Below are 19,090 nucleotides of genomic sequence, written 5' to 3'. Positions count from 1 at the left end.
TCCAAGTCCCGACTTCGTCGTAGTTCGAATTCTACTTTCTTAGTATATGGTTTGGTCTCCCCCTGGAGACCACTGTTTATTGTGCTCACTTATCTCTTGCAATTGAAGTATTATTGTGTATTTGTGTTAATATCTCCAGGTAGGAGATATACTAATGTGTTAGTGTTGTGTAATAAATGGAAATTTTTAAAACTACACTGTGTGGTTATTTTTCGTTTAACCTAACCTACATGATTAGATCTGGTAAAACAAGCTGCTTAACACTACTTCTGGACTAAGCCTGAAGGCTGCTCTCTGCAACTACCACTTAGAGAGCTTTCTATGGTTGTCTAAGACCACTGGAATCACAATAAGCATTGTCAGGATGGTGCAAGGTACTTCACTTAAATAAATGTGTAAAATATACTAAGCCAGCCTCCTATGACGGGGAAAACACATTATACTGTCTCATTTGCAATGGACTGCTTTCATCAAGTCCAAGAGCTATTCCTATCTGATAGAGCCCTGGAGAAACATATACCCACAAATTCCTTACATCTGAAAGAGACAAGTTAGTGATAGATTCCTTACCTTAGAATATCCCCAGGCGTCAGACTTGATCCGGAAAGTTTTCTTCAGCAGTACCCCTGCGCGTTGGAAGGTGGCGTCGTGCGGCTCCGCGTCCGTCGCTGGCGTCGTATGCACCGAGATGACGTCACGGAGACTACTTAGGCGCCACCCATGTGCGCTGACGTCAGTTCTTTCTTTTTCCGCTCCAGCAAGCGCAGATCCAGTTAGAACGTACCCTAGTCACTTTTTTACTAACTTTTGAGACTTTTTGTCTTTCATTTTTGAGTCTTTTTGACTCCTGGTTCCTCGTAGGGATGCCTGGGTTTAAATCCTGAGGGGCCTGTCGCCGTACGATGTCGGTGGCCGACCCTCATGGCGTCTGTCTCTACTGTCTGGAGTGCGACCATTACTCCCGGTCATGTTCCGACTGTCTGGCCATGGCTTTGAAAGCCTTACGGGAGCGGTCCCATAAGCTGCTTGAGGCCCGGCAGTCGTCTCCGCACCGTTCGAGGTCAAGGGGTCGATCGAGGGACCGACCACGGAGCCATCATCATCGCTCCTCGGGGTCAAAGTCTTCACTCTTGGAATCGAGTAAGAGACGTCATAAGAAGTCGAAGAAGCGAGGGTGCCAGGGGTACCGCCCCCGCGGCTCCTTTGGAGCCTGTGAGTCCCGCGGCCTACCCACCTTATCCGGGTCCGTCGGCGACTCCTGCCCAGGTGCAAGATTTCCTTGCTGCCATGGACCGCCTTTTCAGGCCTAGGGCTCCCGCCGGCGCGTCTTCAGGCCCCGCGGTCCCAGCTGAGGGCCCTCCCTTGCTGCTGCCTCCGCTGCCGGCGGCTCCGGACCTGACACTGCAAGGTCAACTGCCGGCGGCTCCGGCCACGGTGCCGCCCGCGGCTCCGTTCCCAGCCCCCAGTGGGTTCCGGTTTCCCGGACAATTTTGTTCCTGGTTGGGACCCTAATTGAGACACAGAGCCGGACCGGCGCCGTTCGACCATTTTAATTCCCCTGTCCCTCCCCACCGCAGCAGCCTGTTCCACGGGCAGTGGAGGAAGGGGACGAATGGGAGGGGTCTGAGGACCCTCTCGCACGGCAGTGCGGGTTGGAACTGGAATGGACCTCTCCTCTGAACCTGGTTTTCTTTCTCCTCCTGCTGTGGCTATGGAGGACGGCGCCACATACACTATGGTGCTCCGTAGAGCAGCTGAGGCCCTTGACCTTGACCTGCCTACGGTGACCCTCAAAACTAATCGCCTCACTGAAGTACTTCAGCTGGCGGCAAGCTCTATGGAGCCCCTGCTACCATTCAGTGAGGTTTTAACAGACGTATTGATGGACACCTGGTCTAGACCAACCATGGGGGTTCCAGTGGATAAAAATGTAGCCAGTCGTCATCGCCTGGCCCCGGGTGACCCTGCTTTTTTGACAACCCACCCAACTCCGGAGAGCCTGGTCATCAAGGCCTCCACTTCCCAAAGCGCATTCCCAACCACCCCGCAGGATAAGGAATCCAAGAGGCTGGAACAGGTCAGCAAGAAACTGTTTTCATCTGCCAGCTTAGGGCTGCGGTCGGTGAACACCGCATGCCTCTTGGGCCGCTACTCCCACGCTGTGTGGGACACGGTTGCGCAGGTGCTGCCTCAGTGTCCGGAGGAGGTTTGTACAGTGCTTTCCCAAGCTGTTCGCCATCCGGTGTGGACTGGACACCACGGCCTCACTGGGTAGGGCGATTTCCACGACAGTGGCCCTCGGTCGCCACGCCTGGTTGCAGTCCACTGGGTTTTCAGGGGATGTTCGAAGTTCTCTTATGGACATGACCTTGATGGTACTCACCTGTTTGGTGATAAGGCAGAGTGTGTGCTGGAGCATTATAAGGACTCCTGGGCTATGGCCAAGTCCTTGGGTCTCTCCACCATGTGCCCAGCCACGTCTGCTTTTCGTTCCTTTCGTGGCCACGGAAGGGGCGCCCAACACGTTTGTTCAGCCAGAAGCCTGCTCAGAACCAAACTCAGCGCGGCCGCGGTTCCTGCCTCGGCGGGACAAGGAGCCAGCGTGCGGGTCAGTCCACCTCTGCTCCCGCAACATCTGCCTCAAAGCCTTTCTAGTCCGAGCTTTGGGGCACACCCCATGCCGGTGGGCGGCAGGATTCGCCATCACCTCCCCCACTGGCGTTCCGTTACCTTTGACAGGTGGGTGTTGCAAATCATCTAAAGGGGCTACTCCCTCCCCTTCGAGTCTGCCCCTCCAGCCATGCCACCTCAGTTACACCGCATGTTGGGGGACCATTTTGGGCTTCCCCAGCAGGAAGTCACGGCCCTCTTGGCCAAGGGGGCCATCGAGTGCGTTCCTGGGCCCGAAGTAGGACGTGGTTGTTATTCCCACTACTTTCTGGTCCCCAAGAAGGAGAAAGGGCGCCTGTGCCGCATCTTGGACCTCAGGAACGTCAACCGCTTCATCCGGAAGGAGAAGTTCAAGATGTTGACTCTGGCTCAGGTCTTGGCTGCCCTCGAGACTGGATGGTAGCGTTGGACTTGCAGGATGTATATTTTCATAACCCTGTCCTGCCAGCCCAACGGCGTTATCTGCGGTTCACGGTAGGCCAAGAGCGTTTTTAGTTTGCCGTGCTCACAAAAGTGATGGCTGTGATCGCAGCTCATCTGCGCAGATCAGGGTTTCCAGTCTTCCCATCTCGACGACTGGTTGTTGAAGGCGGGCTCTCCCCAGGCAGTCGTCTCCCACCTCCAGACTACGGCCGACCTCCTGCATTTGCTGGGGTTCTCCATCAACGTGCCGAAGTCGCACCTGCGCCCCTCTCATAAGCTCCTCTTCATCGGAGCAGTTCTGGATTCAAAGCAGTTTTGGGTTTATCCTCCTGAGCAGCGAGTCCGGGATATTCAGGCTATGATTCCGACCTTTCAGCCTCTATCCTGGGTTTCGGTCAGGATGACCCTCCGGCTCCTGGGCCTAATGGCTTCCTGCATCCTGCTAGTGCAACATGCCAGAAGGTATATGCGGGCTCTGCAGTGGGACCTGAAGTTCCAGTGGGCACAACATCAGGGCAACCTGTCCGATCTTGTCCAGATATCGGTGGGCACTGCACGACAATTGCAGTGGTGGCTCACGAATCGCGATTGGGTCAAGGGCAGATCCCCCTCCCCCTCTCCCTTCCCCAATCAGAGCATACAGTGGTGAAGAATGCGTCCCTCCTGGGATGGGGTGGCCACTTGGGAGAGGCAGAGATCAGAGGCCTCTGGTCTCCGGCAGAGTCCTGGCTCCATATCAACCTTTTGGAGCTTTGGACTATCCGGCTTGCACTGAAAGCAATACTTCCCTCTGTCCGGGGAAGTGTAGTGCAGGTGTTCACAGACAACACCACCGCCATGTGGTACTGCAACAAACAGGGCGGGGTGGGGTCGTGGACCCTATGTCAGGAGGCTCTTCGCATCTGAACATGGCTGGAACATCAAGGCATTACCTTGGTGGTTCAACACCTGGCAGGTTCTCTGAACGCCAGGGCGGAAGAACTCAGCCGCCGGTGTATGATGCTTCACGAATGGCGTCTGCACTCGGACGTGGCGCATGGTCTCTTTCTGCAGTGGGGAGAGCCTTGGTTAGATCTATTCGCCACCAAAGAGAACTCGCAATGTCATTAGTTCTGTGCTTTGGAATTTCCAATGCAGCACTCGCTCGGCGACGCTTTTTGTCGCGAGTGGAGTTGCGGTCGGTTGTACGCCTTTCCGCCTATACCACTTCTGCCCAGAGTGCTGAAGAAGATTCGGCGCGACCGGGCCAAAGTCATCCTTGTGGCTCCGGATTGGGCAAGAAGATACTGGTATCCCGAGCTACTCAGCATGGCGATCGATCCCCTGATCCGACTGCCTCTTCGGGAGGATCTTCTGTCGCAGCAGCAGGAAACTGTCCTCCACCCGAACCTGTCCAGCCTCCACCTCCATGCGTGGAGATTGAGCGGCGACAGTTGACAGCTTTTGACCTTCCTCCCGAAGTCTGTGATGTCATTCTGGCAGCCAGGTGTCCCTCCACTAAAACGGTATACGCCTGCAGGTGGAACAAATTTGTGGTATGGTCCACAGCAAAGGCTGTGGACCCCCTTTCTGCCCCGCTTTCCGAGTTCCTCCTGTTCCTTCTCTCTTTGGCTCAGCAGGGCTCTGCTCTGGGCACTGTTATTATTATTTGAAGTTTTATATAGCGCGAACAAGACCCTTGCGGGTATCGGAGCACTTTACAAGGAAGATGTTGGACACAGGTACATGCATAGAAAAAATAGTGATATATGTGATTACGATAACAGGAGATCATTTATAAAGACTAATAAAGTGTGGCTCACTGGTTAGAGGAGGCATACCCTGAAGCAGAGGTCAGACCCGGGACCAGGGTTCAATTCCCGACGCGGCAGGGTCTGTGCCCAAGTGTCCACGGACTCGATAATTCTCACTTCGGTGCCTACTCGAATCATGGGTTCACACTCTGCAACTCTGGGCAATAGCTTGCTTAATCTCCACTACGGCCCCCCCGCGGCGGGATGCCTGGCTTTCACCTTGGGGATGCCCAGTACGGGTTATCTCACAGGGAAAAGCCAGGACGGGTTCCCAATGCAAGCGCCGAGATGCCCAAGGGTAAGTCGAGCGCTATACAAGAACACACATACATACATACTTATATTACAGTGGAAAGTACACAATTCAAGTGAGTTTCGCCATGAGAATCGCTTTCACTTCTTTTTTGAAGTAGGCAGTGGAAGGGTTCAGTCTTGTTTCTGTAGGCAAAGCATTCCAAATGCTAGGAGCCATTCCTGAGAAGGTCCGGTTGTACGTTTTCTTCTTGGCAAATCGATGTAATTTCGGTAGAAGATTCCTGGAGCTCCTAGAGGACCTACCAGCGGAGAGCACCAGTTTCTGAGCTAGATAGCTCAGAGTGTTGTGATGTATGGCCTTGTGTGTCATATATGCAATTTTCAAATTAATTCTAGCTTCGTACGGTAGCCACTTGAGGGCTCTAAGGTCTGGGGAGATGTGAGTGTTTCTTTTTGAACCTGTAATGAGTCTTGCGGCAGAGTTGATACCGGCTCTTAGCGGGGCTGTCGTCGATCTGGGGAGGCCGCATTGGGCTACAGCCCCATATTCCACTCTTTGGATTACTAGGGCTTGAACTGCTTGTTTGAAGTAGTTTGCTGGCAGGAAGGGTTTCAGTCTTCTTAAGGTGCTCATGTGGAAATTTGCACCTTTTGTGGAGGCACTGATATGTTTCTGCATCTTTGTTTCTGTCCAGTGTCACACCCAATGATTTCGCTGATTCGACAATGAGCGGTTGTCCTTTGAGTGCTGTTAGGTGCTTCATCCAGTCAAGGATGTTGGACGATTTGTTGAGGGGGGCGATTAAGAGGAATTCCGTTTTGAGGGAGTTTAGTTCCAATTGGTTTTCGGCCAACCATGCTTAAGGTTTTTGAAGCGTTGAGTTGAGAGATTTGATATCCTCAAGTGAGTGGATCTTGATGTATAGTTGGGTGTCCTCTGCATACATGTGAAAACGGACATTGGAGAGACTGAGAAGTTCGGTGAGAGGCTCCATGAAGAAGATGAAAAGTGTGGGTGAAAGGGAAGAGCCTTGCGGTACTCCTAACGTGACTGGGACGGGGTTAGACAAGGATTATTTGACCTTGACTCCTTGATCTATTTTGGAGGAAAGAGGTAAACCATGAAAGCATGGATCCAGATAGTCCCATTCTGTGCTTTAGGAGCTCTAGCAGGTTGTCGTGCTTGACGGTGTCAAATGCCGATGAAAGGTCGAGTAAGATAAGCAGGCTTTGTTTTGGTCAAGGATTTTTAGTGCGTCGTCTATAATGTGGGTCATGGCTGATTCTGTACTGTGACCTGCCCGGAAGCCTGATTGGTATTGGTTGAGGAGGTTGAATTGTTCAATGCGATTGTAAAGCTGCATGTGAACAAATTTTTCTAAGAGCTTGGCTAGGGTGGGCATGTTGGATATCGGACAATAATTATTTAAGTCCGATGGGTCAGCTGTTGTTTTTTTTAGTATAGGGGATACCTGACCTGTTTTCAGGATTTCTGGGATGGTTCCTTGATGGAGGGAGGTGTTGATAATCTTGGTCCATAACGGTTGTAGCAGTGGAATGAAATCTTTTAAGTAGTTAGCAGGAAGCGGGTCAGTGAAGTGACTGCAGGGATTCGAGGTGGTTAGCGTTTTTAGTATAGTGTCTTCACTGTAAGAGTTGAAGGTAGACCAGGAAGCATTGTTTTTAAGGTTGAATTTTTTGGAGCCTTTGTCTGGGTTCCCTGTCTTGGGCCCTGAGGAGTTCTTCTGCGTGTCCATAAAGGGTTAAAAGGTCATTAAGCAAGTCGGTTTTTATGGTTTCTGACTTCATAATGAAATATGAGGCAAATTCCTCACAATTGGGTAAGGTGTCTGGGGTAGCCCTGGGGTGGGTGAGTATACTCTTGGTTTGGGCTTTGATGAGATGGAATAGTTTTTTGGGGCGGTTCTTGGCTTGATCTAGTTGAGTACTGAAGAAGTCTGAGTCTGTTTTAGATCTTCTGATCTTTTTAAAGTAGGAGTTTCTAGTGGTTCTTAATAATTTGAAGTGGTCAGAGGACGGTGCAGATCTCCATCTATGTTCAATTGCTCTTAGTGATCGCCTGTCTTCATTTAGCCTATCATCATACCAGGGTTGTGAGTCTTTTGTGGTGGTTCTTTTCAGTTGTAAGGGAGCTATTTCGTCTAATAAGTTGTTCATGGGTTATCTTTAGGCCATCTCCGCCTTTCTACGGGTTCCAGATCAGCCTTCTCTTAAGTCCCCAGTTGTTAATCGGTTCCTCAAAGGCATTACACACACATTTCCTCCCGGGCCTTTCATAATACCTCAATGGGACTTAAATATTGTCTTGACCTATCTGATGTGCGCTCCCTTTGAGCCCCTTCATAAATGTCCCTTTTTCACTCTCAAGACGGCTTTCCTGGTAGCTATCACCTCCGCCAGAAGAGTGAGTGAGCTCCAGGCTTTCTTCTAAACCTCCTTTTCTTTCTGTTCATCCGAACAAGGTGATTTGAACGACTCGTCCTTCTTTCTTGCCAAAGGTTGTCAAGCCCTTCCACATCGGGCAGACCACATTGCCCACCTTCTTTCCGTCTCCGCATCCTTCAAAAGAGGAAGAGAGGCTCCACCGTCTGGACCCAAAACGTGCGCACAACAGTTCCGAATGGATGACCAACTTTTTGTTGGCTACGTGGGCGCCAAAAAAGCTCGGGCCGTACACAAACCATCTCTCGGTGGGTTGTTCTGTGCATCAAAGCATGTTACTCGTTGGGTAAGAAGGAGCCTCCTGTGGGGTTGCGTGCCCATTCTACCACTGCAACGGCAGCCACTACTGCCTTGGGACGCGGTGTTTCCTTGCAAGACATTTGTCAGGCAGCTACGTGGGCCTCGCTGTGCCTGTCCAGCAAGCGAGCCAAGAAGTTGAAGCGCTCTTTGTCTCCACTGTGCCTGTCCAAGTCAATGGGCGTGGCGTGTTTTACTTTTGTAAAAATGGATAGTCAGACTCCTGAAATTCTTCTTACATAGACATTCTGAGGTTGCACTTAAGAAATTCAGAAGACTGGTGATTGCTCTTATTTGATAGGCTCATAAAAGTATACAAGAACATTTTAAAACATTAAAAGACAGACATACATGTTCAGCACCTCTTCCACGTTACCATAAAGATCGTGTCTAACCAGGGCAGTAATATAATGAAACATATTGTAATAAAATAAGTGGAAATTTTTTTTTTACACATCACGTTAAGTAAGAGTGAGGAAGCAAGATTAGATTAAAAATACATTCTGCCCGGAGATCGTACTGCTGCACGTGAAAAAGCACTCGCATGAAGAGAGATCTCATCATCAAACTGAAGGAGATGATCGACTTTAGTACAGTGTTTACAATTTCTTGATTTCATAAAAGGAACTAAAAGTTTTGGTAACTTTTTTTAAATAAAAACCACAGAAGAAAGTAAAGTGCAACATCAATTGGCTGGAGGCATCATCACAAGGACACACTCCGGACTCGAGGTTGTGCTGAAAACCAAATGGGCAGCAGAGAAGATATTTTTTTAATCGTGTCCGCCCTAAAGGCATACATTACCTCCCAGCTCCCCCAGATGTTCCACAAGCACATGGTGGGGGTATTCTCAGGGCTTAAGTGTAAATAGGCCTCAACAGTTGGAATATGAGTTTCTACACTTAGTCCGTTTGCTCGGGCTAATAATACAGCTTGGACTTGCTTCCTGCCCGGTAGAACATGATCAGCTGTGTTGGAAAAGAGTTTCATTAAACTAATCCCTGCCAACAATTTTTTTACATAAGCCAACCAGGGAATGGAAAGGCCTGTATCATAAGCCAAGGAGTCGCTAACTATGTCCCTGGTGAGTGTTGCCTCCTCTTTTCGACATATAGATGACCACAATAGGGGAGGGCGGGATCAAACTGAGTCACTCAGTAAAGTTAAACCCAACTCCTTGTGGTGAATATAATGAGGAGTGGATAGGGGAGCGCACAGAATTTTCCTGCAGAAACGATTTTCTTCCAATTGCAGGGCCCAACAGTCTGATATCCCAAATCTCATGAAGGAGGGGGGGTGGGGGGGGGGGGCGCGGGGCAAGGGGCCTGGGGCCTGCCACCCGTAGGAGATGGACGGCTCAAAAGTGAGCCTACTGCTGAGGCAGCTTATCTCTGCAGTGTACTATGTTAGGGGCAAAAGAGACAGTGGAACGAAAGGTAACTCCCAAATAAGAGAAACTGCTAGTGCATACTAGAAGGTTGAGGCCTGCTACAGTGCTTGGGAGTCGGGTACGTTTAGGGCTGCTTCCCATGATATAGGACTTTTCTGAATTTGTGGACAGATCAAGATTGGTCATAAACTTTATGAAGGAATTGACTAACAGGTGCAAGGCTTTGGGTGGCGAGCTATTAGGACGGCGGGGTGCCAGGAAAGCAGCACTAGGAGGTGAGCGCCCTTAATCGTGGGAACATCAGGGGTACAAGTTCTGAGCTGTCAGCTAAGCTGGTTTATTTACAAGATGATTAACAGAGGGGAGTGCACACACCATTGGCGAACCTCACGCTCAATGCTATTTCATTTGGATAATTCCCATTCTGGCCAATAACCATAGCCTTTGTATTTGAGTGTAAGGATGCTAACAGATGGACAAGTGTCACATCCAACCCCTTTTCTGATAGGAGATGCGCCAGCATGGATCAGTTCACACAGTGAAAGCCATGGACAAGTCCTTAAAGGCGCGATATAGGGGTGTCTTTTAGGCCACTATGTATTTTCCTATGATTAGGTTCAGGCATTGTTCTATGGTGCCAATTCTGCTGTGTAAGCCATAGTGACAAGCGTTTAGAATCTTACTTATGGTGCTGGGGCTGCCGGATTGAGGGTTTCTGCACATTCTGAGTCAATATAACATCTAGGGTCAAAATATTGCTACGTTTTTATAATAGTCTTGTATGCTATTTTCTCTATCCCAAACTAGTCTACTTCTTGAAACCAACACTCAATTATATGTTACAACCCAGTTTAAAACACAGAATTGGCCATCTCTGTTCTCAACTCCACCAAAGGTTATCAATTGAAAGGTGGGGTTGTGGGGTGACTAAGTCTTGAAAGAAGAGAGCCTAACTACCCTTTCGTGCGGTTGCACACATCAATATAAGTCAAGTTCTTGCACCATCCATGCAGACTTAAAACATCTAATTACAAGAGGGCAACTTAGCTAGAAGCTTTCCATTCACCAACCAGTCATCAACTTATTAGGCCAATGAGCAAGTCATACACCGTCATTGCCTGGCAAATAAAGAGTACATGGTTGTCATCCACAGTAGCCTCCCCTCTAAACCTTGCGCAATCTGAGACCTCTCCTTATTACCTTTTATTTTTCTCTATTCCGCTGGGGATCCTTTGTGTACTACATCCACTGGCACTGGTGTCTCACAGACTAGTCCTCCTGTTCCCTTCTATTCTCTTTCATGGCACCACTGCATTGTCTTTGGAGTTTGCCAGGTGCCACACAGTGATACTTTTCACAGCATGCAATCCGGGCTCCTGAGAATTCTGGTGCAGACATATGCAGATGACTCACCTAAGAGACAGTGATGCTCCACTAAGATTCTATATGACATAGAACAATCCGATATGGAGCAGCTGTGTGATTATTTTGCCTTTTTTCTCTTTATATTCTTTAGTGTTTTCTCCCTATGCATCAGCAGTGATACTGGAAATGAATTCAAATGGGGAGTGAGGGGGGATTGTTCAAGCTGCCCTGAGATTAAAAACTCCTAGCTCTCCATAGAAGTGGGCTAGTATTATGATGCTTGTGGTCTGAGCAGAACCACTTGGGAAATGCTCCCCAAATGCATTTGGGAAATTGAGATTTCTTTCTCTCCATAGACAGAAGAACTGCTCCAATTCGCTCACTGAGACTGAGCAGGTTTGTAATCAGTCCTGCCGTGTCGAGGCCGAGTTGGGAAAGACTAGATAGTAAAGTAATTGGGCTATTTCTTCCTCAAATCATTAGGGAACATTTCACTCTATTTTAATAGTAGGGCAACGTTTGAAGAATGAAACCAATTTGACTTGGTTATTGAAAGCCATACCTCTCACACTCTCCCCTCTACTCAAAAACCGAGCCAATGTCTCCTCCTCACTGTCTTAATTATTGAGACTGCAACAAGATCTGTTCCAAAGTTCTCATTGGCTGTGTATATGCTGTTTTCAAAGCTAGTGTAGTTTGCTCTACCTTCAGCAACAAAGGCACCAGTTCAAAGGCAGAGGTTGATTATTTGCCGAAGAGTTCAGCTGTATCAGACCACAGGAGGTAGCCCGTAAACCACAGCGAGACTGGTGCAGTACATTATATCAAACAACAATGTCTCAATGTGGATTTCATTTGGGGAACAAATGCGATAGGCAAAGTCGAGTTGCTAAAGATTCAATCAGCGTAGGGAAAAACACAGGGAGACCAGTATATGTGGGATTTTCTGTATTTAGAAATCACTTAAAACATGTTGCACATATTCAAATCATATGTACAATCAAAGGGAGAGCAAGCCCTGCGTTACATTACTGGAAATGTAACCGACAGGATACTGTGCACAAGTGCTCGTGAGAATTGTGACGGCGCAAGTGACACGTGAAGTGGTATGTACAGCGATAGTGAAGGGCGCAACAAGGAATCAAATAGTACAATAATTTTTACAGATTTGCAACAACCAACAGTCAATGGTAGGTAAATTATAATGAACCATGAGTAGGATGTCCGTAACAAGGGGGCGCCAGGATTAACGCTGTTGGAGTCGACGGCGTTTCGGCCTGTGGCAATCTTGGCCATCATCAGGACTGGTTACATACTGGCTGTGTGTGGTAGGAAGCGGTAGTAAAATCAAAACCGCGGGCTGCCAGGGAGGCCCGGCAACTGAAGTGGTGCGGGTCCCTTGTTCAGGCTGTTACACGGGCTGGGCGGCGGTCCGGAACCCAGTGTATGGGTGACGATTCAGAAGTCTGAGTGAATCATGCGAAGGAGGGATGGGGATGTGTACCAAACAAGAGTTCAGCAGCAGCGCCGGTTAAGAAGCTAAGACTCATCCGACATAAGTTCACCCCATTCTAACTGACAATGGCAATAGGGGAAAAAGTGTTTCTGTTCACACATCCTTCAGGAGGTTTCTGGTATTTTAAAATCTACTGAACAGAACGTTCAATCAGAACCCCTTGCGAAAGAGGCAGAAGGTGGTCTTCTCTTGCCACCACTGCACTTGGATGAAGAACTGTAGTTAAGCCTGCAAAGTGCCAGTGATCTGTAACACTTTCTAGAGATGGCTTTCATGCTCCTCATTGTGGGTCCTCAGATGCAGTCTACTATTTTGCTATTTTACTAAGATCTGCTAGCGTGGTAGATGTTTTCTTTTCATTAGAGGGGCTCAAGTCACCCTGTATTGAAGATCGCGCTGCCTTTGGGCCAGGTAGCTGAACTTATCCTGTCCTGTAACAAGGCTTTGGCATATCCAGTTTTTACAGTTTGTGAGAAACAATCCTCCTCTCCTGAGTTCTTTAAAAGAGTTGTGAAAAACATTGCCCACCCTCAAATGGCAGTTATTGCAGCATTCATTGTCGAAGTGCACACAAATGGCATGCCTAAGCATTTTCCCATATCATCCCATAGAGGTTAGACCCCTTATTGTGAGAAATCCAAGGTACACTGCTTTGGGAGGTTGGTGCTCCTCTTACGCTGTGTCTTACATTCCTGCTAGCCAGATGCATGTACATTTTGTTGCAGTTGTCTTTGGAAGGGTCCCTGCTTGTCACTGACCACATGCAACAGACATTTGCAGGAATTATATCTACTAGGCTAAATAAAGACCTAACATTTCTTCGGGGTGGAACTGGACACTGCTGACTAAATTGGTTCTATGATGTCTGCTATTGTTTACTCTATTGGAGTCCAATCTAAAGTTGCTGGCTTGAGCCGGTTTGTAAAGAAGAAAGATCAAGCAATGCATATTACATATTTGTGGCATTGATAGAAGCTATAATTTGTGCAAAAAGTGCTTCACCAAGGTATTGACTTGAAGCTATTGGCTTACCCTGTTATGATATATATATATATTTTTTTAATGTAGGATTCCTTTAACACTAAAAACGCGTTAGAAGCGTTGCTCCCCCTTGAAGTGACAGAGTATGATGTGTAAATCGCTGGGGAAAAAAAAATCCCATCAGGACATTAGAAACAGTCTTCCATTAACTCAAATATGCAGCGAGTGCTGTATCTCTTGGTTGATTTGGGTGAACCTTAGACCTGTCTGTCCTTTTCAATAGTATGTTCAGTGTATGGTAATTAGAACAGTGCCAGGCAAAAATGATAGATTGTAGTAACTTTACTTTTGATGTGTGGCACTGTGTGTCAATGACTCCATCTCTAAATATAATATGGAAAACACAAGGTAGGTGCATTTGAATTATCGCATTATAAGTTATCAGTTTTTTTATTTTGTCAGTGTTGATAGATTCCATTCTTTATATTTTACGTTCTTATACATAATTTGTTTCTCCAGTAGCTATTTTCTTTCTATGAACCACCTTGTTGCCAATTCTTGCTTCTTTTCATGAACCTCTCTCTCCTATGATAGGAAAAAAGCAAGGCGTCTGCTCTGGAGTTAGCTACGGTTCTGCTGTCTATGCCAACACCATCCAGTGTCCAACAACAGACTAAGAGCCTTCTAGCAAGTTTGCACAGCAGCCGCTCTGCATATCATAATCACAAGGCAGGTTTTGTTTTCTGTTGAAGAAAGGGTCAAAGTAAGCTAATTTCTACAACCTCATCTACCAACAATGTGTGGGAGTGTATCAAAGAGCAAAGGTGAAGTCTTTTTTAGGCATGCAAAGTATTTAGCACCTGAAAATAGCACCAGTTACACAGTGCTTAAACTTTGTTAATGTTTAAGGTACATTTGAAGTAGTTCTACTCTTTTGATCACACTTATGCAGATAATGTAATCTTCCACAATCACCTTCAATTAGCACTTCAACTCCTGGCCTCCAAATAAAAAATTAAAATAGTGAAAGTCCCATTTGTTACACAAGAAAGTAGCCCAGACTCCCAATTCTTTCTTATTTCTCAGCCTTTTCCTTATCTAGGATTCCATAGATCCTACAAGATGCATAGCCTCTCGTTTTTGACTTTCAACATTAAAGTAACAAATAGATTGACTAAAAGTTCCATTACTATATTATTTTTTCTGCCCCAACACTACTAAAACAACAACAAAAACACCTGTAGAAAAAGATTATCGGTGCTGCATCCAGAGTCTCAGAAAATATGCCCTGTCAGATGTCAATTATTCGGGCAGCAGCATGACTCCCAAGAATTATCCCCTATACCTTCTAGAAAAGAGGTTGACCCGCTTTACTGGTGTAGGTAGGACATTACATCAAAGGGGCTTCCTATAATCATATGAGTATGCACATACATCTGATGTAATAAACATAGCTTACACTGTTTTGTGTATAATGACCAGTCATAAATATAGCAAGTCACTAATAGGTGTGAGGGCATGTTTTGATATTGCTCCAATTATGGAATTTGATTCCACAATTTTACAAGACAGGAACCTCATTCATTGGTTCTTAAAAGTCCCTGAAGCTCACTTATCTCCAGCATCGGATCATTCATTGATTTGCATGCTTGAATCATTCACTGTTGTCAGTCTGGTAATCCCCAGCAATCTTCAATGGCATTAAACAATGTTAAAATAGCCATAGGCCTAACAATAGTGTTTGTTTACTAGCACATCTGCCTCATTTGAAACAACCAGAACTGGTGCAAGTGCTGAGCTCTGTACCCCCCCCCCCACACCCTCAATGACCACCGCAGCTCAGATTGTCACCTCTTCTAAGTTGTGCGAGGGAGTCCCAGAGGAGAATTCGCTCTCACCTGTGTTTCCCTAGGCGTCAGACTGAATCTGGAAATTGTTTTTAGCAGCACCTCTGCACACTGGTAGGTGGCGACGTATGGCTCTGCACTAATGCCGGTCCGCTCTGGAAATTACATGCAGAACTTCTATAGGAGCCACTCCCATACGTTGATGTTGGTTCCTTTCTTTACACGTGGATTGAAGCTTCATCTTGTTTGAGACAAGCTTCCTCAAAAAATGTTTCCATGTGCAATGTCGATGTCTCCTTCCAAAATGACAGCTTTTAAGCCATGTAAGTATTGTCTCAAAAAATGTCTGTGACAGATCCTCAACAGGTTTCCTGTGGTGCATGGGGTAGAGTTAAGCCCCTCAAGGTCTGCAGTGACTGCGCATCGAAGAACCTGAATGCCATACGAGACAGCGTGGTGGAACTTTGTTGGCAAGCACTGCACCACTCCATGAGGAGACCGGTCCAATTTGAAGAGTTGGTCCTGACCCCTTTCATGGTCCAGAAGTTGCAGGAGTCATTCCCATAGTCTGTCAGCGTCGTGTTCCACATCTTTGGGTACGTTGGAGAGAAAAACAGAAAATCCCAAAACTCACAATCTCCAGAGAAAATGCGAGTGTTGCCACTCCTCTCAATCTTGCTTCTGAAGTTGGTTGACCTTGAATCCCATGGCACACCTTGACCAGGAACATCCAAAGGTTACTGAGCTGTCTGCGATACCGAGGCAGGGCGAAGAGTGCCGCAGTGCCATGCTCCGACTCTCACTGGCTTGCCTATGGGCTCCAAGGAGCCAAGAGGCCCCCCCATCTGGTATAGCACCAGCGGGTTCACCCTTGGTGCCAGTTGGATTCTCTGAATCCACCACTGTTCCTCCTCAGGATCTTGCACCGACTCTACCTCTGGTGCCATGCTCCATGCTGGTCCCCGAAGCCTCAGCGTTGCAAACGCTGTGCCTAATGTGCTCCCTGACTCAGTCGACGCCTCTGCGACCTTGACCAAGGTTGCAACAGCTTTCCGTCGACGTCTCATCTCCCCCACTTGATTTACCACAAGCAAGAACACCTATGTTGCATTCCTTATTTGTTTCAGATTCTGCCAACAATTATGAAGCAGTTGATGAGGTAGGTCAACCGTACCATGAAGAAAAGTGGTAATTTGTCCTTCAAGAAGCCAGTGGCACTGGCACTTCGCCTGAGTCAGAACTCCTTTCACCTTCAGGTCCTGCCTCTGAGGCAATGGTCATGGGTTGGGCAGCCGAAGTTCTTGATCTCCTGCTCCCCACCTTATTGGGCAAAATCAGTGTCTTCACTGAAGTTCTTAAGCCGAGACAAACCACTGCTGGGCCCCTTCTATTGTTTAACAATGCCCTCAATGATACCTTCCAAGGGGCTTCAGCCAATCCTTGCTCTGGCCACCTAGTAAATTGCATGACCCCAGGACCATCTATGCCAGTTGCCTGCTGAGGTGCTATTCCTTTGGGATTCAGTTGCTCAAGTCCTCCAAGGTGTCCCGGAAGGCCTCTGACCTGCCCTCACCCAAGCTATACAGGATTGTCCTGACTCTGCTAAATTCACAATCTGTTGTGGCCTAGACACCACTTGTTCCATCAGGAGAGAATGTGGCACCAGCGTCACCATTTGTTGTCATGCTTAGCTGCGGTTGACTGTTTTTTTTAGGCAACCTCCAGTTGTCCCTTGTGGACATGCCCTTTGAAAGGATTTGCCTTTTTGGGGACAAGGCTGATTCCGCTCAAAGAGATCTGGTCCACATCTTGTTCCCTGGGCTTATCTGCCCTACCTCTTCAGCTGCATCATCCCTATTGGTCCATTTGTAGTTTCGGCAGAGGCACCTCATGCCAGAGCTACTGCAGGTCTTGTCTGCCCTTGACCCTGGAGACTGGATCGTGGCATCGGACTTGCAGGATGATTATTTCCATATACCTGTCCTACAGGCCCACCAGCGCTACCTGCTGGTGGAACAGGAACATTTCCATTTCCATGTGCTCTCCTTTGATCTCAACTGTGCCCCTTAGGTTTTCACAGAAGTAATGGTGGCAGATGGCAGCACTTCTTCTGAGGTCAGGGGTCCCACCCCTACCTAGACAACTGCCTGTTGAAGACTGGCTCGCCCCAGGCAGTTGTCAGCTACCTCCAAACATTATTGGGGTTCACTGTCAACATACCAAAATGACTCCTGACTCCTTTGAAGATACTCCTTTTCATTGGAACTATTCTGGAAATGATCAGATTGTGTGCCTTTCCCCTGGATCGTAGAGTCCATATCCATTTGGGCTATGATACACGTGTTTCAGACTCTGTCATGGATCTCAGTGAATGACTCGGAGGATGCGGGTCATCAGACTGGCAATTGTAACAGGTCATGCCTTTCTGATCAGGACAGGCAAGTGGACCTCCGTGTCCTACGTTGCAAAATGGTGATCCACAAAGTCTCATTTTCTGTTGGAAGAGAAACATTGCTTTGGGATTGGGCCATAGAGAACAAGTGGATATTGCTGTGGAACATCTACCTGGCGAAGAGAATGATTGAGAGGATGTACTCAGTTGCACACTCTAAAACTGCCATAAGTTGGGATCTCCACCAAGATCAACTGCAGTATATCTTCCGGAAATAGGGCCATCCAACTCTTGATATTTTTGACATCTAATAGAACAAGGCACCCTGCACTTGCATGGTCATCCTGGACTTTTTACTGCTTTCCCTCCTTTGAGGCATCCCTCTGTGCCGTAGGAGCTAAACACTTAGTCAATTGATCATCCCTCCATCAAACTAGTTGATTGAGTTTTATAAATTAAATCTCATGGAAGACTATGCTGGTGCTGTATCTATATTCAGCAAGTTTGTAGGGCTTACGCATTCACCATGAAAGATCCATACCTCCATTTTTACAAAGCACAAAGTGATTTTGCAGTGCAACCCTGAAATTAATGTCCATAGTTCCATCAGAATTCACTTAAATGAACGCATCTTTTTTCTTTCCATTTTCCCCAATCCATTCTTTTCAGCATAAAGATATTTGCAGTTGCTGGATGTTTGCTGATGCATCAGTATTGTATAGACAAAACTAAAGACTCTGAACTTCTGATCAGTAATTTGTTTCTTGCAAAAACCCAGTCCGTGGCTTTCCAGTCTTTAGGTTTAACTTTATTTTATTGGCAATTGCGGCAAAAGGAATACAAACATGCCTGTAAGGGACATTGATACTGGTCATGCATCTCCCCTCAACAATAAGCCCCCACGTGCAAAATGAAATCTATACATCCAGTAAATGCCACCAAGAATTCCCTCCTCTGCCGCCGCGTGAAGCAATACCTTGCAAACAACCATGAGGGACAGAGCAATAAAGCCATTAGAAAAAGAGCATACCCCCCCAAACCCCCAACCCCCCATCCCACTCCGAACTGGTGTGCTTTCCTATGTACCTAGAGGAGACACAGTGGCCGGGTCGGCCCCACATAGACCTCCGCAGGTTATGACGAAGGGGCCAAGCTGGCAAGCCAAAGGAGTCGAAGATATTTAGGACATGTGATATCATTCATTTCCTTCGATAATAAAGCCATTAGGGGTTGCCAGGCTTCAACAAAGCCAGCCATGGTGTCAAAAAGAGAGACCTGTATCCGCTCCATTCCCAGGACATGCCACAGTTTGTGTAACCACCCCAATCGTGTCGGTGGGGAATCCCAAATCGAGAGAATGTTCTGCGTAGCAGCTCCTAAAGCTATCCCCATGAGTCTGCCCCGCCTAGACTTGAGGGGATACGTGAGGGGATTGGGCAGACCCAATATCACATAAGCCGGGAAATGCGGGATCTCAGTATCAAATTGGGTATCGACATCATCTAGCACCTCCTTCTAGTAGGCCTGTAACTCTCCACACTCCCATAAAATATGTACCATAGTGCCTTCCTTCCCGCAGCCACGCCGGCACAACGGGGTATGCGCCGGGTTCCCCCTATGCAAACGGACCGGGTCAAATGCCAATACATGGCCACCTTCACCGCCGCCTCCCGGCTAGCCATGTTGCGCACTGTATGA

At 47.6% G+C, this 19,090-nt stretch overlaps 1 protein-coding gene across 14 annotated transcripts in view; it reads left to right on the top strand.

The window, feature by feature from the left end:
• Positions 1-19,090, top strand: part of UBR4 (ubiquitin protein ligase E3 component n-recognin 4) — a 1,980,383-nt gene that overhangs the window by 1,209,621 nt on the left and 751,672 nt on the right. For all 14 annotated transcript variants that reach the window (XM_085609056.1, XM_085609055.1, XM_085609054.1 and 11 more), the window contains one exon: positions 13,748-13,882. In XM_085609056.1, coding sequence (XP_085465182.1) covers positions 13,748-13,882 — 135 coding nt within the window. The remainder of the gene's footprint in view (positions 1-13,747; positions 13,883-19,090) is intronic.

Source organism: Triturus cristatus, chromosome 1_2, assembly GCF_964204655.1.
Source record: "Triturus cristatus chromosome 1_2, aTriCri1.1, whole genome shotgun sequence".
Lineage (NCBI taxonomy): Eukaryota > Metazoa > Chordata > Amphibia > Caudata > Salamandridae > Triturus > Triturus cristatus.
Note: the sequence above shows the minus strand (reverse complement) of the source record. Positions and strands in the feature narration are given on the sequence as shown.